This window comes from Culex quinquefasciatus, chromosome 2, assembly GCF_015732765.1.
Source record: "Culex quinquefasciatus strain JHB chromosome 2, VPISU_Cqui_1.0_pri_paternal, whole genome shotgun sequence".
In the NCBI taxonomy this organism is placed as follows: Eukaryota; Metazoa; Arthropoda; class Insecta; order Diptera; family Culicidae; genus Culex; species Culex quinquefasciatus.
The window spans coordinates 109,354,120-109,371,705 of record NC_051862.1 but is presented as its reverse complement, the minus strand read 5'-3'; the positions used below and the strand labels follow the sequence as shown (position 1 = coordinate 109,371,705).

General features: G+C 39.8%; 1 protein-coding gene across 1 annotated transcript; it reads left to right on the top strand.

Annotated features, from left to right (window-relative positions):
• Positions 1–12,005: 12,005 nt before the first annotated feature.
• Positions 12,006–13,195, top strand: LOC6052454. The gene is made up of 3 exons (XM_038256014.1): positions 12,006–12,326; positions 12,382–12,612; positions 12,893–13,195. Exons 1-2 carry the CDS (start codon positions 12,209–12,211, stop codon positions 12,606–12,608), a joined length of 345 nt encoding a protein of 114 aa, XP_038111942.1. The 5' UTR covers positions 12,006–12,208; the 3' UTR covers positions 12,609–12,612; positions 12,893–13,195.
• The last annotated feature ends 4,391 nt before the right edge of the window (positions 13,196–17,586 follow it).

Here is a 17,586-nt window from a genome sequence, read left to right as displayed (position 1 = left end):
TTTTTTTAACTTTCACAAAATTCAATATTCGCGATATAAATGACGACGAAATCAGTTTCTATGGTCACGATTCTTCTGACACCATGTTATGTTCGGTATTTTAAATAGAAATACTCGATTTCAATGCTGAACAACTCCAATTTTATTGAGCTCTAATTCACAACGTCTGCTCTAGCAAGATGGCTGTCTCTACTTAACTCTCCTCTTGTGGGTCATACCCAAACTCCTTGTCGTGGCCAAGACCGCGACTCCGTACCATAACAGCGTCAGTGTCGTGTGAGCAGCAGCGCCGGAAAGATGGATTTTTGTGGCGTTCTTTTTGTGCTGTATTCGTGATCGTGTTCATGCGGTGCGGTGAGGGGGGTCATTGTGCTAATGAATATTATTGCGCGTCATTATCGTGTGAGCAGCAGCGCCGGAAAGATGGATTTTTTGGGCGTTCTTTTTGTGCTGTATTGAAAGGTGTCATTGTGCTAATGAATATTATTGCGCGGAAAGATGGATTTTTGTGGCGTTCTTTTTGTGCTGTATTCGTGATCGTGTTCATGTCGAATTATGTGGAAGGTGCGAAGCCGCGTTTTAGGATTCTTGTGTCTTTGTTGTTTTATTTGTGTTTCCATCTGGAGTATTAGTTTTAAAATTATTTTAATTTTTTTACAGCTTCCTGGAATTATTTTAAATCAAATGTTTACATGTAAATTTGTCTACTCACTATATGATTTATTTAAATGTTCATATTATTCCTTATCCTATTCCTTTCCTGTAATATACCATCTCCTCATACCATATATGATCAAATTGCTTAAATTAACGAAACTTTCTAAAACAGCATGGGAACCATCTGGAGCATTTATATTTTAAATCACTGTTTTTTTTTTACAGCTTCCTGGAATCATCTTGATTGTATTTATTATATTTATTTTATTTACTATATTTATTATATTTATTATTTATCATTATTACAAAACTATATGCTTACTACAGACTCACATTTACACTTACAAACATTCAAATCATTAAATACATTACGCACTCAACCATTTTCATCGGCCCGATGAAATTCCTCTAACCCCCATTCCAAACCTCCCAAAAATATTCCGTTCACTTTTAAAAGTCGCATGGGTTCCCTGCACTTTTGCCACTAGTGAACAACAAAACATCCCCTCCCAAATCCCCACGGGACTGTATGGGCGTAGCCTTGGAGCACAGTGTGGAAATTTACGTTCTTAGATATTCTTGGTTGTACCGGGCAGCAATCAAATTGTCTAAGAATATTGAATTGACCATTGTGGCACCCCCTACAGCGTGGTGCAGACCCGTTATGCTATGCTATGCTATGCTATGCTATGTATATGACAGTTTTCTTGCTATTTCTCAAAAAATACTACCCCCCTGAAAAAGACGCCATGAGCGGTATAATCGAAGATGGTCTGTCTGTACGAAATGCCGTTGGTCCTGGATCTGTCATACCCGTATATCTTCCAGAAGTTGGAACGAGAACCGACGCACCTGGAACACCGAAGAAGTCACTAGTGAGTATTGAGAATGCGTTCAATATGTAGCCGGCTTCACCTACTTTCAAACTCTTTCAGCAACAACCCGCCCGCAAACGCTCACCTCGTGCCGGTGCAGCTTTGGCCGAATAAACTTGGACGGCTAGCTGACGAAACCTGTGTCATCCTCAAAGAAGGACGAAGCGCTAGAATCGAATCCCGTTCCAAGGGCCTCATCAGCGTCAAGTTCCGGATGCGCTTCCAGGATTGGGAACTACTTGTTCAGGTACATCACCGGGGATGCCAACTCAAAAAAAAAAAAAAAAAACCCAGCGCCCAACGAAACGTCCATCCGTTACCTGCTCAGCCTGGGGTCTTCGGACGTGATCGGTGGCGTACCATAAGAAACGGTACAGCTTGGACGCGGAAGTTGCCAACCATAAGCAGATGCATTAAATACAAAAAAAAACGAAAACATACTGGTTTTATATTAAAATATTGTTAAATGTTAAACGTTTTTTATTCCTGCCATAAAAAGTTTCTTCTTATATAAAAAGTAAAAAAAATATACCGATACAACGCTTATGTTCCAGAAATGCATGGTAGTATCAAAAACTTTCCAACTTTTAAATTAAAAAGTTTGAACTTTCAACGAATATTCACCAACGCAAACTGTTAATCCAACGAACGATCTTGTTAATTTTACAGTATTTTTTCTTTGTGTATGGTAAGGAGAGGAGTTTTTTGGTTCTCATCTATTGCTGAAATTGTTGGTCATGGATTATCAACTTTTTCTTCTAGTATAACCAAGATTGCGGATTATTTGTTGTAAAAACAGGATAATAAAAATGTATTTATCAAAATATAACCATTTTTATTTAAATAACTTAAAATTTCGAAACGTGAGCATCCGACAATCGCAGGACATTCTAAATAATAAAATCACCCGAAAAGGCTCGATTTCGGCCCGTCATCGTTGATTTTCTCAAACGTCGATTTTTTGAAAAAATAGTGATTATTGGAAAAAATTTAAGTTTTATGCAAAAACAAATTTGACATTATTTTTTAAATGCAAAATTGAGTTTGCAATCGAAAAGTACTTTACAGATTTTTTGATAGAGAGCTCCGTTTTCGAGATATAGCCACCGAAAGTTTGTTTTTAGTGAAATATTTGCAGTTTTTTCGATTTTTAAAAATAGTGACCATGAGTAACTATTTCTAAAAATATTTTTTTTGAAAAATTCAGAAAATTTGCTATAAAAATGTCTAAAAGACATAATTGAAGATTGGACCTGTGGTTGCTGAGATAGAGCCGCTTCAAGAAAAAGAAACACGAAAATTGAAGTTTTCTAAATCTCACCAAAACAACCCACCATTTTCTAATGACGATATCTCAGCAACTATTGGTCCGATTTTCAATGAAACATTCGTGAAATTGTCCGATCTTTTCGAAAAAAATGTTTTGAAAATTTTTAAATCAAGACTAACATTTTAAAAGGGCCAAACATTGAATATTACGCCCATTTAAAATGCTTGATTAAAAAAATTTCAAAATATTATTTTTTCCAAAAATCACTATTTTTCCAATGTTGACCATGTTTCTCTATGGCTCAAAAGTTGCGGATTTTTGTCCTCTAAAACATATAAAAAAATCTCGAAAATCAAAAAAAAACATATTTTGGGAAATTGAGTTTTAGTGAAAAAAAAGTCAATTAAAAAATCTGCAAAAAATTTGTTCCGTGTACCAATTTTTTTCTCAAGAGTCCTCAATAATACCTGCAACTTTGCTGAAGACACCAAATTGATCAGAAAATTCACTGAAAAGTTACAGCTGTTTGAATATTTACATACCATTTTTGTATGGACAGCAGCCAAAATTGTATGGAGTCTTGTATGGGTGAACCAATGGCACATAATAGCTTATTTGGTCATAGGGAAGGCCCCCACAAAGTTTGAGCCAAATCAAAAAAATACAAATAAAATCCATTTCCGGTTTTGGTAGAGAAATGCTCATAGGGCTTTAGTACCCAATTGTTGCATATTGGCACGCAATTCAGCCCTATTCTAGGGATTTTTCGACGAATTTTAGGCCGTCTTGTAGAGGGTCATTGTCAGTCCGTCTATCAGGGTAACTACCTTTAAGGTCGTAGATGGTGTCTTTCACTGTTGGGGCAATGACTGTCAATGATGGTTCTGAATTCAGGGTCCAGAAATAGTAAATTGAAAAAAAAATCGGGGCGGGGGAGGGAGTCGGAGTCAAACATCCAAAATGTTGTGTTACGTAATAAAAGAACGCTCCTCTATACACTCAAACCCCGATGGTTTGACTCCAACTGTTGTCAAACGAACGGGGTCACGTTTTAGTTTGACACCCCTTTTACACGGAGTTCACACACACTACTAAACAGTTGTTTTGATAGTGTGCGTGAGCGCCGTGTAAAAAGTGACAGTTCGTCACTTTTTAGTTTGACTTTGACCAACCAACGGGGTACAAACTAAAAAAGTGTCAAACGAAAAAGTGACCAACCACCAGGGGTTGAGTGTACACAGAAAAAAAAATGTAAATTTACCCTACACTGAAATCATGCTTTGAACGTAAACATGCTCAATGTAATTTTGAAATTCCATTTAAATAGTTGTTTTGCATTTAAACAGCGTTCATGTAAAATGAGATTAAACGTAATTGATGAAATACGTGTAAATATAACTTTTGGTTCTGGCAAATCGAAAATTTGAAACTATAAAGAGCATGTAAATGTGTTTCTGATGTAAATGTTTGGAAATGTAAAGTTAAAAAGCCTCTAAATTAATTTTTTAGTTTGCATTGCGGTTGACAGATCAAGCGCAAGACACCAAAACAGTTCAATGTTTGTTGCGCAGCGAAATGGAAGTGAAATTTTACTGCGGGATGTTCTCGGCAAATCGAATAGTAATTGATTGTTTATTTGTGACGAGAGCCTGTTACAACAACTTTTTATCAGATTAAGGAGGTATGTAATGTAATGTTTTGTTGCAACAATGTTCCATAATGTAAACAAACAAATAATTAATGATTTCAAATTCGAGTGAAACTTTTCCCCAGGATCAATAACATTGTAGATAAGAAATGCAACTCCGCAGTAAATCTTCAATAGAGCTTTATGACGTTTCGCGCACACACACTAGCGCACCATTTGATTTTGCTGGCCGGACAAATTTTAACCTCACTTTTTTTCGTGTACGTACACGCAATACATGCGCACGTAGATAACTCTATAGGCCGAAACCTTGGGTGTAAACAAGCAGCCTATCCCTTTCTAGCTAAACGTGAACTAGAGAAAGTGGGTAGACTGTTTGTTTATAAACAAGGTTTCGCCCTTTTGGAAAACATACTACAAAACTATTGTTTATAGTTTCGTCCTGTTTCGTCACATCACGATCGGCACCGAAAGGTGCACCGGAACTAGCAACCCATTAGGCGGAAGGACTAGAAAGTCCAGTTCCGGAGTGGCAAGTAAGAACTAGATAAAATGCCGTCTGTAGGAAGTTTTGTTGCTGAATGTTAACAAGACACAAGCTTACCTCGGGACCCCATCGATGCCGTACACTTCAAAGGTTCTAAGCCACAGAATGCTGCTGGCAGCGGGAATGTCCACATAGGCCGGATCTTCAAAGCCGGGTCCGTGTCGATGGGGCATTCCGTCCTTTGTAGATACTTTCTCCAGCATGATCTTGATGAGCTGTGACTTTGGTGTGATTCGCCAAACCCGATCATCTGGAACGGAACTTGGTGACCAAAAGGAGCGAGGCATGGTGTGTTTTGCGAGTGTTGAATGGCCGGACACTAATTTTCACAGCGATCCTACTTCAGAATTTTCACAGCGATCCTGCTTCAGAAGCCCTCGGGAAATGTACACGTCCGACAGCAGGTTCCTGCCCGGTCCTCGAGTCCTCGATGGTTTTCGACCGCTACATCTCAATATTTGTTATTTTTTCAGCTATTGAAAAGTTAGGTTAGAACTTTAGACAGATCAAAAGTGTCGGAGTTACACAGTAAACTTGGCATACCAAAAACATGTATAATTTCTTAATCCGACAAAAAGAGCGTACTTTTCGATTTACTCAATAATGAGTGTCAGAATTTTCAAATTCATCATTTAAAGGTGCAATAAAACTACAAAGGGGTTTAAACCGAGGTTTTAACGGATTTTTAAATCAATATTTAAAAATTAACTTAACGTTTTTTCTTGACAGAAAGTCTTTTCTCTGACAGTTTGACATCAAATTTTAGAGAAATTTTCATTAAAATAAAAAAAGTGAACAAAAATGGTATTCTAGCATGTCTTTATCGATGTATATAAACATATTCATAGAGCTTTAGGACCCTATTAGCGCCATCTAGATATATAGGCTTTGTTTTGCACTACCGTCATCGAGGTGACATTGGGTTTGGGGGGTGAGATTCGGTCATTAAAAATGCTGAAATTTCAGCATTTTTGTTTGAACCAATCTCACCCCAGACCCAATGTCACCCCTGATAACGGTATTTGAAAAGTCGAACTGAGCATAAACCAGGGGTGCCCAATCTACGACCCGCGGGCTACTTGAATGTGATCAAATTCATACTGCTGTTTTTAAATACATGATTTTTTTTTATTTTTCATGAAAATTCAATATATGCTATAAACATGTTTGTTGTGCCAAAAACATTCTTTTCTTCACAAAATATTTGCATTTGTGCTTAATTTTTTAGCTCCGTATATTTTTTTCATTACCAGCCTACTTGAGCAAACTAAGTTTTGTTATTTTTTACTTTATTTTTTTTAAGATTTTGTGCATCTTTCTTCATAAGTGTTCTTTGCAACTACTTATGTTAAAAACAAAATTAAAAATTTCTTTTAAAAAATATTTGGAGCAAATATTTTCTTACCACTTATATCAGCATTAATTTTTGTTTTATTCGTATTTTGTATATACAAATATTACTACATTAATAAATTTTCTTTAACTAGTAAAAAAAATAAAAATCTTCTTCTATCTATCTTATATATATATATATATATATAAAATTTCGACAGTTTTGTTCGAAAGCGAATCAGTTCAATACGGAGCGTCAGATCGAGGTGCTTTTTGTTGCGTTAGGTTCGTGTAAGCCCAAGGAAGGTTTATATGCTAAAAAATGCCACTTCGGCCACTCTAGGACCGATTCCGGAGCATCTGCAGATTGTATGGAAAATTTACGTGAACTCAAATTTTGATCACAGGAGGCTGAAAAAGTAAACAAGCTAGACGTCAAGAATCAAAAAAAGACAAGACGAAGTTTGTCGGGTTTGGCATGTTAAACTATAAAATTAAAACGCATGGAAAATATTTTAACAGATTTTTAATAATTTTAAATTGAAAATGAAGTTTTTAATCAAAACTTAAATAGGATTTTAGGTTCATGAGTTTACAAAATCAGGCTTCGTTTTATGAAATATGATTGTTGCGCCCAAGCTGTTCGCTTTTCTTCTTCGAAAAAAAAAAACTTTCACTAACCAACCTTGTTTAATTCTTCGCCCATTTGAAATGTTTTTACACCATCACGCAACTCCGACAGCTTCAAGCTTGAAGCCAGTCGAGCCAGTCTGTCGCTTTTCAAGGTCATTGAGCTCAAAATGTCAAAACAAAAATCAAATCTCGAGTTTTTTTTTGATTAGGTCCTATAAACATATGAAAGACAATAGTTTATCGGTCCTTTTCAAAAAAAAACTCTGGAAATGAAAACAACAGATACGTCATAAAGCCTGTCGCTGGTCTATGTCAAATTGCGATCCGGAATTTAATCGGTTCTTGCCGGGAATCGGCTGCAGCTTTTGGTTTCCGAAGGTGTCAATGCAGACGTTTATCTGTGCTGAGATCGTCATCGGGAACGACGAGTGCGATTAAAACGGCATTTATGGTGAGCAATTTTTTTCGACCAGATTCCGTCGCTGCTGTTGGCGCTGTAATCGTTCTACTGAAACAGCAACACGGTCATATGGGCCAAGGGCGACTAGGATGTGGCCAATCTGCGGCAAGGTACGTGTATCTACGTGCACCTACGCTCCATTTAGCTGGTAAAATAGTTGAAGAAAAGCTGTAATTTTTAAAACTAACCTCCCCTAATTTTACCCAGATGGTTTAGACAACTTAGAAGTGACGAAATATCTGCTGAAGCACGTTGCCGACTTGATCGCACAGGATACGGGAGGACTGATCCCGTTGCCCATGCGGCCCAGATGTATCGCCCAGTTAAGTTCATTGCTCGTAAGTTGTTGTTGATCATCTCCTGTCCTTACTCCTTAGTCTACATTTGGTATTTTTCTAGGGAGGTTTGTCAAGAACCAGAAAGGTCAAACAAACCTGGGTCGCTGGGCATGCAGTGACGTGTTGGCGACAACGCGCTCTCCGGCGAAGGAATCTGTCACGCCTCTTTGAAGCTTCCGGTTCCAGTTCCGCAGGTGGGATGAATTTGACATTAAATTTATTTACAAAACTAATACTGTGGTTTGTTGCAGCTCCCTGTTTGCAGATGACTAAGTCCAGCTCTGACGACGTCATGCTGTGTTGGGTGAATGGCGAGTGAACGACTTCAAGCACAACATTCTGAAGGAAATCGCGACACTACGAGACTATTACCAATTTAGATCTGCGATCTTTCAACATAATGTAAAATTATTTGCACTGTGTAAGTATATATTCCTCTAAGTGGTCGCAGTGACTCCAAGTAGTTCATGTTTTCAATGCAAATAAATTCCGCAAAACTAAAATCACAACTTGCATTCTCAAAGTGGCAATTTTGTTGTTGTTTTAAGTGAAATTTCATATTACTCCGTTGAATTTTAATTCTGATACTATTTTTCAAGCTATCAGCCTTGTGTACTTTGGCATGATTCACTTTTGTCTTTTCTCATCAATAAACAGTACAGTTTGATTAAAATCAAGTACTTAAATTGATTAGAAAATTATAACAAAAGTGCGTCGTTTCAATGAACATTGAGCTATGAAAGCATTTGAAATTTACATCAGATTCAAAATTCAACGGAGTAAAAAAATTTGGACTTGGGTAAAATTACATCGATTTCATCGGAAAATTACAATTTTCTGAAGCAATGTTTGTTCGCAATATTTACGTCGGATGGCATTGAAATTTACAATGAATTCGATGTAAATTTGCATCATTAATGACGTGCACTTTTGGTACATCATAAATGATGTAAATTTACCGGATTATTTTTTTCTGTGTACCTATCGAGCTGCCTGTGGGCTTGCGCCAGCCATCTGGCAAAATTTACCCCAGATTAGCAACAAATTTCTGCCATGATTTCTGGCGGATATGACACAAACCGGTCGTGCACGGTTCAACCGATTGAACCAATTGATTATTTTGCCAGACAGCTGGCAGAAATTTCGCACGATTCGTCTGGCGGTACGCAAAACTTGGCAAGAATAAGTGTGCCAAGTGTGTCTGAACTGCACGACAAACGTCTGCCTACGCCAGACGATCACATTTACCGACCGGGATGGAGTTAAACTTTCTGTGCAGTTGCTGTGAAGTTTACCATGGCACTTAGGAATGTTTAGCCACTGACGTGCCACGAGCAAACCTTTTTTGACCGCAGTTGTCTTTTTCTTGTTTGGCGTTTTTGCTTCTAGCGAACAATCTGTCAACCGATTTATTACTCTTCCCGGATGAACGAGGATGATTTAGTGAACATAAAGAAACATCAAATTACTTTATGGGAAATAATAACGATTTGTCAAATTGTTGGTTTGAAAATATGGTGGTGATGTTTTCACAAATAGTTAGTATTTGCAAAATTGTTAATTTAAATTTTGAATGGTGCTAGAATTTGATCATATTCTTGAACATAAATTTATTATTTGTCAGATTCTCTTAATTCTTTTTTTTCGAAAAGAATAAGTTGATGTGTTTTTAAGGGAATTTGAAAAAAAAAAAAACTAGGAATTACATATGTTTAAGAACTTTTATTATCATTTATATATATTTTTGCCTGCGTCCACTTGTTTGATGATGTATTTCCGAAACTGGAAGTCTGGAGCAACAGAATGTGTCAAATGCGCAGTTATCCAAAACATATAGATCTGCACGACCTCCTCACCAGAGGTGCTATGTGTCTGCCGAATCTAACTGCAAACTGCCCAGTTTAATGCAGTTACACATTCTGATAACCTTTGCATAAGCGTTAGCCGCTATCAGGGGGTTATGCTTACAGTTGCGCTAATGCTGCTAGTGCTGCTCGTGATACATACGACTTGGAAGAACTCCTGCCCATTCCATCGTCATCGTTCCGTTGGGCGAGCTTGCCACGGCACTACCGGAAGAGCTGTTGGTCCCAGTACTGCTTATTGATCACTGATCTGATTCTGGCTGGACAGGATTTGCTGAAGGTGTCCATCGAGTACCTACGTCTCGGCTTTCGGATTTGGTGGTTCCGCCTGGCCTGCTTCCACAGCAGCTGGTAAATCTCGTACGTCCAGATGTACTTGATGTTCTCGCTCGATTGTTATTATGCTGTTCATGTAAATTAAAGTGGGATGAAAGTTGGTTAAAGCTATGGTCTACCATCAGGAGATCAAATAGCTTTACCTCTCGATCCGCAAATCGTTCAGCCTTGCTGCACAGAGCCAACTTCTCGAAGATGATCGCCTGCCGCAGTGGTTTCTTGCCGGCCTTTCCTCTCAGACGATGCATTTGTTCTGTTGTAGCAGTCGACCATGCTTCTCTTGTGGACATCGCAGTCCCACAGGTAATCTATTGCGAGCAGGTCGTTACCGTGCCGCAACTTTAACGAGCCCATATATTCCGCCTTTGCAGCTACCACAATTCTTCCCGGATTACCACAGGCAAAGGCCTAAGCTGCAGCAGCACCAGAAATGCACTACCGACCTTGATCAGGTGGTCCTTGCCGCAGGGAAATCTATAACGAGATGTTAGTGAACGCCATTTCCTACTTAATTTTTCTTTCTCACCACCAGTTTGACCAGGAATGCTGCTAGGGAACTTGCACATTCACTCGTTCCGCTGGCCGCACAAGTCCTGAATGATATTTTCATGTAGCAGCTCCTGGGTATAGGTCTTGGCCACGTACCGAAGCGATCGCTCGTAATCGAAAACAGCAAAATCTTCTGTCTCGCTCCTTTGTAATGAACACCGCCCTCCGAAGCAACCAACGCCTGACATTCCGGATCAAACTCCGGCTTGAACACTTTGCTCTACATTTTATCGTCCTGCTCGCGTTCTCTTGACATTTCTGCACACGGTCCTGCGAACTCCCCTCGACGACGAAAGAATCCGGTGCCAACCGCAGTTCTATCGGTTGTCCAAGTTCCGATCACCGTAGTTACGATCTCGCTGCTGCTAGTGGTCAAGCGGGAATGCTCGGTCTCTGAAACAAGAACAAGGGTCCGCCGCGGGTCTGCGAGTGGCGCCTTCGGACGTCGAACATGGTCGTTCATGATAAAATAAAAGAGTCTTGCAGTTGATACCCCTTTTTCCCCCTTTTCACTTTTTATTTACTTATTTTCGCCAAACCATTGGAGCCGGGAAAGCGATATACACAGAAAAAAATATGTAATTGTACACTGCATGGAAACAATGTTTCACATGTAAATTGGCTCTATGTAACATTTAAATTCAATGTAAATTGATATATCTCATGTAAAACCCGTTAATGTAAATTTAAATTCAATGTAAAGGCTCAATAACATGTAAATGTGTACCTGGTCGACACATTTGGAAGCTTCAAAATCATGTAAATTATGAATTCAATGTAAAAATTGTCTAATGTAAAAAAGAATCAATGTATTTTCCGATTACCACAATGTTGTGAAGGCTGACAGCGGTCAAAAGCAAAACACATTATTTTAGTGGTTGCAGGTGAAACGATCAGAGTTAGAGAGCAGAACATAATTATAAGCCAAAGGCGAAGTGTAAACAAGTAGTCTATCCTGCTCATTCGTAATGTAAACATCAACTGACATGAGCAGGATATAATGTTTGTTTACACTTTGTCGTTGGTCAATTTATATTGTTTTTCTTAATTAGTCAGATTAGAATATTTCATAGAGATGAGCTGATATGAGTTATCGCTGATTTCAAAATAATCGGCCTTTAATTAGGCAACATGCTTTTCTTATGAATCAAGCTTCAAAACCCCTCGTCGTCAGCTTTTGCCGCCGAGCGTCGGCGCCGCCGCCTTGGCGGTGGCCGTGGCGGCCGGAGAAACGTCAAAGCAACCAAAACAAAACAAAGCAAAACTGCGCTCTGTTGTGGATCGCGAAAAAAAATCGTTCGTGGTTTTTTTGCATCTTTAAAGGTAAGTTTGTTGTTTATTAGAACATTCAATGTTATATGTTGTTCAGTTTTTTATTTCTTCTATTGCTAGCAGAATCTAGCGTTGTTTCCGTCACCGTTCCTCAAATGCCCGTCTACAATCGACGACGTCTGCCCCGGAATCTTCTGTCTCGGAGTGACTTTCTTTGGTGGAGATTTGTGGACAGGAGAGAGAGTGCAACAACTTTAACAACATGCTGGAGCAGATCAAGGTGCGCTGGGTGCAAGCCAGCAAGGTGCTGTTGAAATTTTGTGCTATTTCCGCAAGCGACAGTGACATCCAGGACTTACGGTTCCGGTTTCAAAGCTGGCCATACTGGCGGCCGTCGAGGAGGCGGACTCGACGGGGGTGGACAGGATGCAAGCGAGTCGTCTGGCAGATACTTCCGATCAGAAGAGGGGTGTGCGCACCGGTGAACTTACCGAGCAAGAGCTGGCCCAGCTGAAGGCCGCGAAGATTCCCAAAGGGAGGAAATGTAAGTTTAGCGTAAGTGCAGATTTGATTTTATGTGACAAAGAATCTACATTCAGGGAAATCTTCGGATCGGCGCGATCCAAATCGGGATGATTCGGCCAAGGAGAATGAGAGCGTGCTGACGAAGTTGACGCTGGACGTGTTTGGCGTGTTTGAGGTGGAAGACACTCCGGACTCGCCCGAGGGATGTGACCGAAGTGGTTCCCCTCCGAGAAGAAGCCAAACAACACGAGGCGACGCGTCTACCGAGCAACCAGGGGATGGTGCATCCGTGCTATTGTGAAAATGTAAGTAAATAGTAAAATTCCGAGCTATCGTAGCCGCGAGGTTACGGGTTTCGCCTAGTAAGCGGGAAGGTGATGGGTTCGATTCCTGTCTGGCTCGGCGAAGTCAGATCCCTTCAAAGAGCAAATCTACTCACTGGAAATACTGACCGGTAGGGGATGAGTTTCGACTAGCGGCGTACTGGATTTCCAATCCAGAGGTCGTGAGTTTGATTCTCGTACCGGGATGATAAAGTTTAAATAATTGTAAAATTTTACTAAAAATCTCCATTTTCCTCCTCAGATTCAGCAAGCTGGGCAACGTGCAGGCCTTTTGCAAAGAGTGCGACGAGATATTCGGCACCAAGGGCGCTCTCAACGAACACCAGCTCACGCACAGCGACGAAAATCGACGTCACGTTGAATATGACCACGGTCTCCACCAGAAGTTGGCCGAATAGGTTCAATCAAAAACTGCCAAGCATTAGAGGGTGTACGATTTAACGCAAGTGAGTAATTGTTGAATAAAAAATGTATTAAAAAGTGTTAACATCACCAAAGGGGTTCATTGGGTGAAATTAACGATTGTAAATTGATCAATACAGCAATTGCTCCGTTGAATTTAGAATTCAAAAATTATACTGAATTCTAGATTCAACGGAGCAAAAAAAAATTTTGGTTGGTGTAAATTTACATTAGATACATTGGAAATTTACACGATTTCAAAAGATTTTCAATTCGAACATTTACAATGAAAGTCATGTAAATTTCCAATGGATTGGATGTAAATATACATCATTTATCATGATACCTTTTGGTACATGATAAATAATGTAAATTTACAGAAATATTTTTTTCTGTGTAGAGGAGAAAAGCAACTCGCGACAAAATTTTGAGGCTAGGAATTTTGACAGGTATGAGTTTCATAAAGTATTCGCCTCTTTTTCTCTTCCACAAAAAAATGGGGACAATGTAGCTGTCAAACTAGGCCAAAATGTTGAAGTCACTCACAAAATGAACTTTGAGTGATTTGAGTTCATTTCTGACGTCACGATTTTCACCTCTATCTCCGTGCGCAAAACAACTTTAATGGGCAAATGTCAATATAAAAGGCCGACCCTGCTCACGAGAAGGATAGACTCTTTGTTTACGATTCGGCATTGGCCCATTTACATTGTTTTGCTAGATTTGGATTAGTTCAAAACTTAATCACACAAAGATTTAATTTTTTAACCGTGCACAATTTCACCGAATTCTCTTAACCGTGTACCATTTGGTTTGATTTATTTTTGTTTTGACGTTTTTTACGCTGCATCCTTTCATCGCGTCCGTGAATATTTTTTTGGTGCTTCGCTAGTGCACTGCAGTGAAAATTATATTAAAAAAAATGATGCAATTTCTGGACGCGCAGTAAGATCTCGATTGCATCGGTAACATTTGCGTTCTGCTGCGGTTTCAGCGGATTCAACACGAAGACGGGGACCTTGTTAGCCTCTTCTAGAAAATCCTCCCGGACTAGAGGGAAGTGAATGCGGCGGCGGTTTGTGTACGTCATCACGATGGAGCAGGACCAGGACGGAGGAAGGGCCATTCTGACGCCTGCAGCAGCAGGATGGTGATTGCAGTAATATGGTATGTTTTATATGCGAAATTATGTCATTCTCGAATTGCTTTTGTTTGATTGCTCTCCTCCTTTTTCTCAGGTCTTCCCGAGCCAGCGCCCAACGCTGGCCCAAGGTGAAGGTCGAGCTGAGGCATCAGCAAACTCCGGATAGTTTGCCAACTCAGATCACCCAGACGAAAGTGAGAATTCGAACCAGTAAACGCCGAGGCAGTGCCGCTAAAGTTGGAGGGCAAGCATGACGCGAACAGATAGCAGATTTGACAGCTCCAGGACACCAAGTGTAAACAGATTCCAGTAGGGAGCATGGACATCGAACACACCCAGTAGCTGCTACAGGAGGTGGGCGTGCAAGCCGGAGGTAGAACGATCCAGATGATCTGTGGTGAGGATCAGTCAGTTCGAAATGTGCTGCAGGTTGCTCACCGACAAGAACAGCTGACAAACGTCTCCTAATAACGGGGTGGGTTAAGTTGGTGAAGGCGGCGAGTACCCTCTGAGAAATGTAACGCTCCGATCAGTCTGATGGTTGAATAAAATCAGGCTTACAAGTTCCGATCGGGGCGTTAAATTTCTCAGCGGATAGTAGCATCGAACCCAAAGTTACGAACAGCATTTGTTTATCGAAGGCGCCAACCGCAAGTGACTTTGCATCAGCTGATGACAGCATTGAAAGCATAAACAAGTTAACCTAAATTCCTTGTTTCAAGGATAGATACTTAGTGTTTTTGTTTTTCTTTTCAGATTCTACTAGAAATGATCTAACGTAGCCAGAGATTTGCCATAGAAAATTAAAAATGTATATATTGCAAAATAATAAAAAGCTTTTATGAAAATGAAGTTATTTGGTCATGCAATATTAAAATTCGAAATTCCCTTGAAATCCCAATAAGAATTATTTGACTTGAATGCATTTCAAATTGTATCAACTTTTTCAGAAATCGTAATTTACCATGAAAAACTGCTAAAATAACTATTTAAAACCATTAAAATACCATTTGAGAAATGGTGAAATCCCTAAAATATATACGCAAAAATGAACTTTCAAAAAGCATTTGATGAAGCTTCGCTAGAAGAAAAAATCAAATAGTGAATATTGCTAACAACATATATGGGGTGTAATAGTCTGAACACCACTGCATTCCCAACATACCCATTCACACTTAATTTCCATTTTTATTACCATGCCCGGACCTCGCACAACAAGACCAGGTTTTGTCTTTCAAAACACAAACCCTGCCTGGCTGTAGAGCCCACACACAGTTAGAACCACTTGGCGCAAGCATAATTGCTGATGCTTGCGTATAGCCTTTTTCGAACCATAATTCGGTTCATCGACAATTGGCCGGGACGCTGACTCCTGCTGAGCAAGCGCAAAGGTTCAACCCAGTACAAGCCAACTCCAGAAGTCTATACTGTAGCACGTAAGTGTCACCACTCAAATTACATGTGATGCAACAAATTTGACTAGTATAAATACCCGAGTTCAAATAAACAAAAACCAGTCTTTTCGGCTGGAACATCAAGGCGACTTGTCTACTTTATTTCGAGCTCCGAGCTGGTTACTGCTCCTCGCAGTCTACCACACCTTGGATAGCTCTTAATGCAAAGAAAGTCCCTGCAGGTTTCCCCGCGGTTCTTACGCCTCGTAGTGCCGAACATTTGAGTTATTACATGGCGACCGTGACAGGACGTCGCGTCAGAATTTTCGCGCCACGCCGACCCGATGCGCGTTTGGAAGTTTTCACGCCGCGTAATGAGCTGCGATGTTGTCCGCGTAGTTAGTACACAGTTAAAATGAAAAAGGAATATGTATCGAACGTGAAAGTGGCAGATTATGACCTGTTGTGGAAACTCGAACTAGTGAGACGAACTGTGGTACAAAAATTGAAGACCACCAACCTTTCGGTTAACAGCCAATTGAAGACCAACAACCAACCGAGACACCGAAAGCGAAAAATGCAAAAAGTTCAGTGAAAAGTGTTATAGAAAGTGCGCGCAGAAAATGACGAAAAACAATCTAACAAACGATTTACGGAAAAACTAGCAAAAAAATGCTGCCAACGGTGAAATAATAATAAATAGTGAAGTACAAAAAATAGTGATGGTGAAGCCAACGCCTATAAAAAAAAAAATTGTGGATTTCCTGAAAAGTAGCAGAATTCTCCCAACCATTACCGGGCATGTACTCTTGTCAACAACGAGAGGACTGATGACCCACCATCAGGCCATCCAGGACCAAACCGGTGGAATCATCTTGGCGATCATCTACTAAGACGCGATCGCAACGAGCAACGAGTTGGAATCGAATGAGGTCACCAACAACAGCAGCAGTAGCAGCACCCAGATGCAGCCAGATAAAAAAAAAAAAACAAACAAACAACCGTAAAGGGGAGCGCGCTTTTAGCGGACGCATATCCTTACGCGGTGTTTCTACACGGACTCAACATCGGTAATCATCTGGACGGGGAGCGAGACAACAAGTAACAAGAAGTAACAATTGATGAACATTTTTGAAGCAAATAGTAAGTAATTTTTTTTAAATGAAAAATGGCCGACGAATGCCATGGAAGAACTAGATTTAAACATAAAAACCTTGCATAAGATCTTAGAAACCCTTGAAAAAAAATCCTTATAGGAATTTTCTAGCACACACACTACTACTCAAAAGGGAAGTAGCACAAAAAAGTTACTCGAACATAGAAAAATATCTTCTTATTAACGAAGAGAAGATCGAATCAAGTAAACTTAATTTTTATATAAAAGCTTCTAGAAACACTTTTCAAAAAATCGAAGACTTTATTAAACTTCGATTAGAACAAAAACAAACAAAGCGATTGTCCTTTAAGACAGTCGCAAAAATCATAATTATTTTTTATCGGTCAATCATTGCAATAAGAAGCAAAGAAATGACTTCTGCTTTGGATATGATAAAATTGGTCTCCTCCCTTGTCGCTCCTTACGACGGGGAGTCGAGCAAACTTGAGTGCACTTTAGATGCACTCAAGACCATTAAACCTCTGGTAACGGAGGCAAATAAAGCAGCTACCCTGCAATCTATTGTGTCCAGATTTTCTGGTAGAGCGCGTCAGTTCGTGCCAGAAATTGACAATGCAACAACTATAGATACAATTATGGCAGCACTGGGTGGGTGCAAAATAAAAACCAGCCCAGAAGCTGCCCTGGTAACGTTAAACGCCACTAAACAAACTGGCGATATAAAAACCTTCGCTCGGGAAATCGAGAAACACACGTTTGCTCTCGAGCAAGCGTATCGTGATGACGATATGCCCGGTGATACGGCAAATAAATATGCCAGTAAAGCTGGCATAAAGGCACTGGCGAATGGTTTAAAAAATAAAGAAGCGAAAACCATT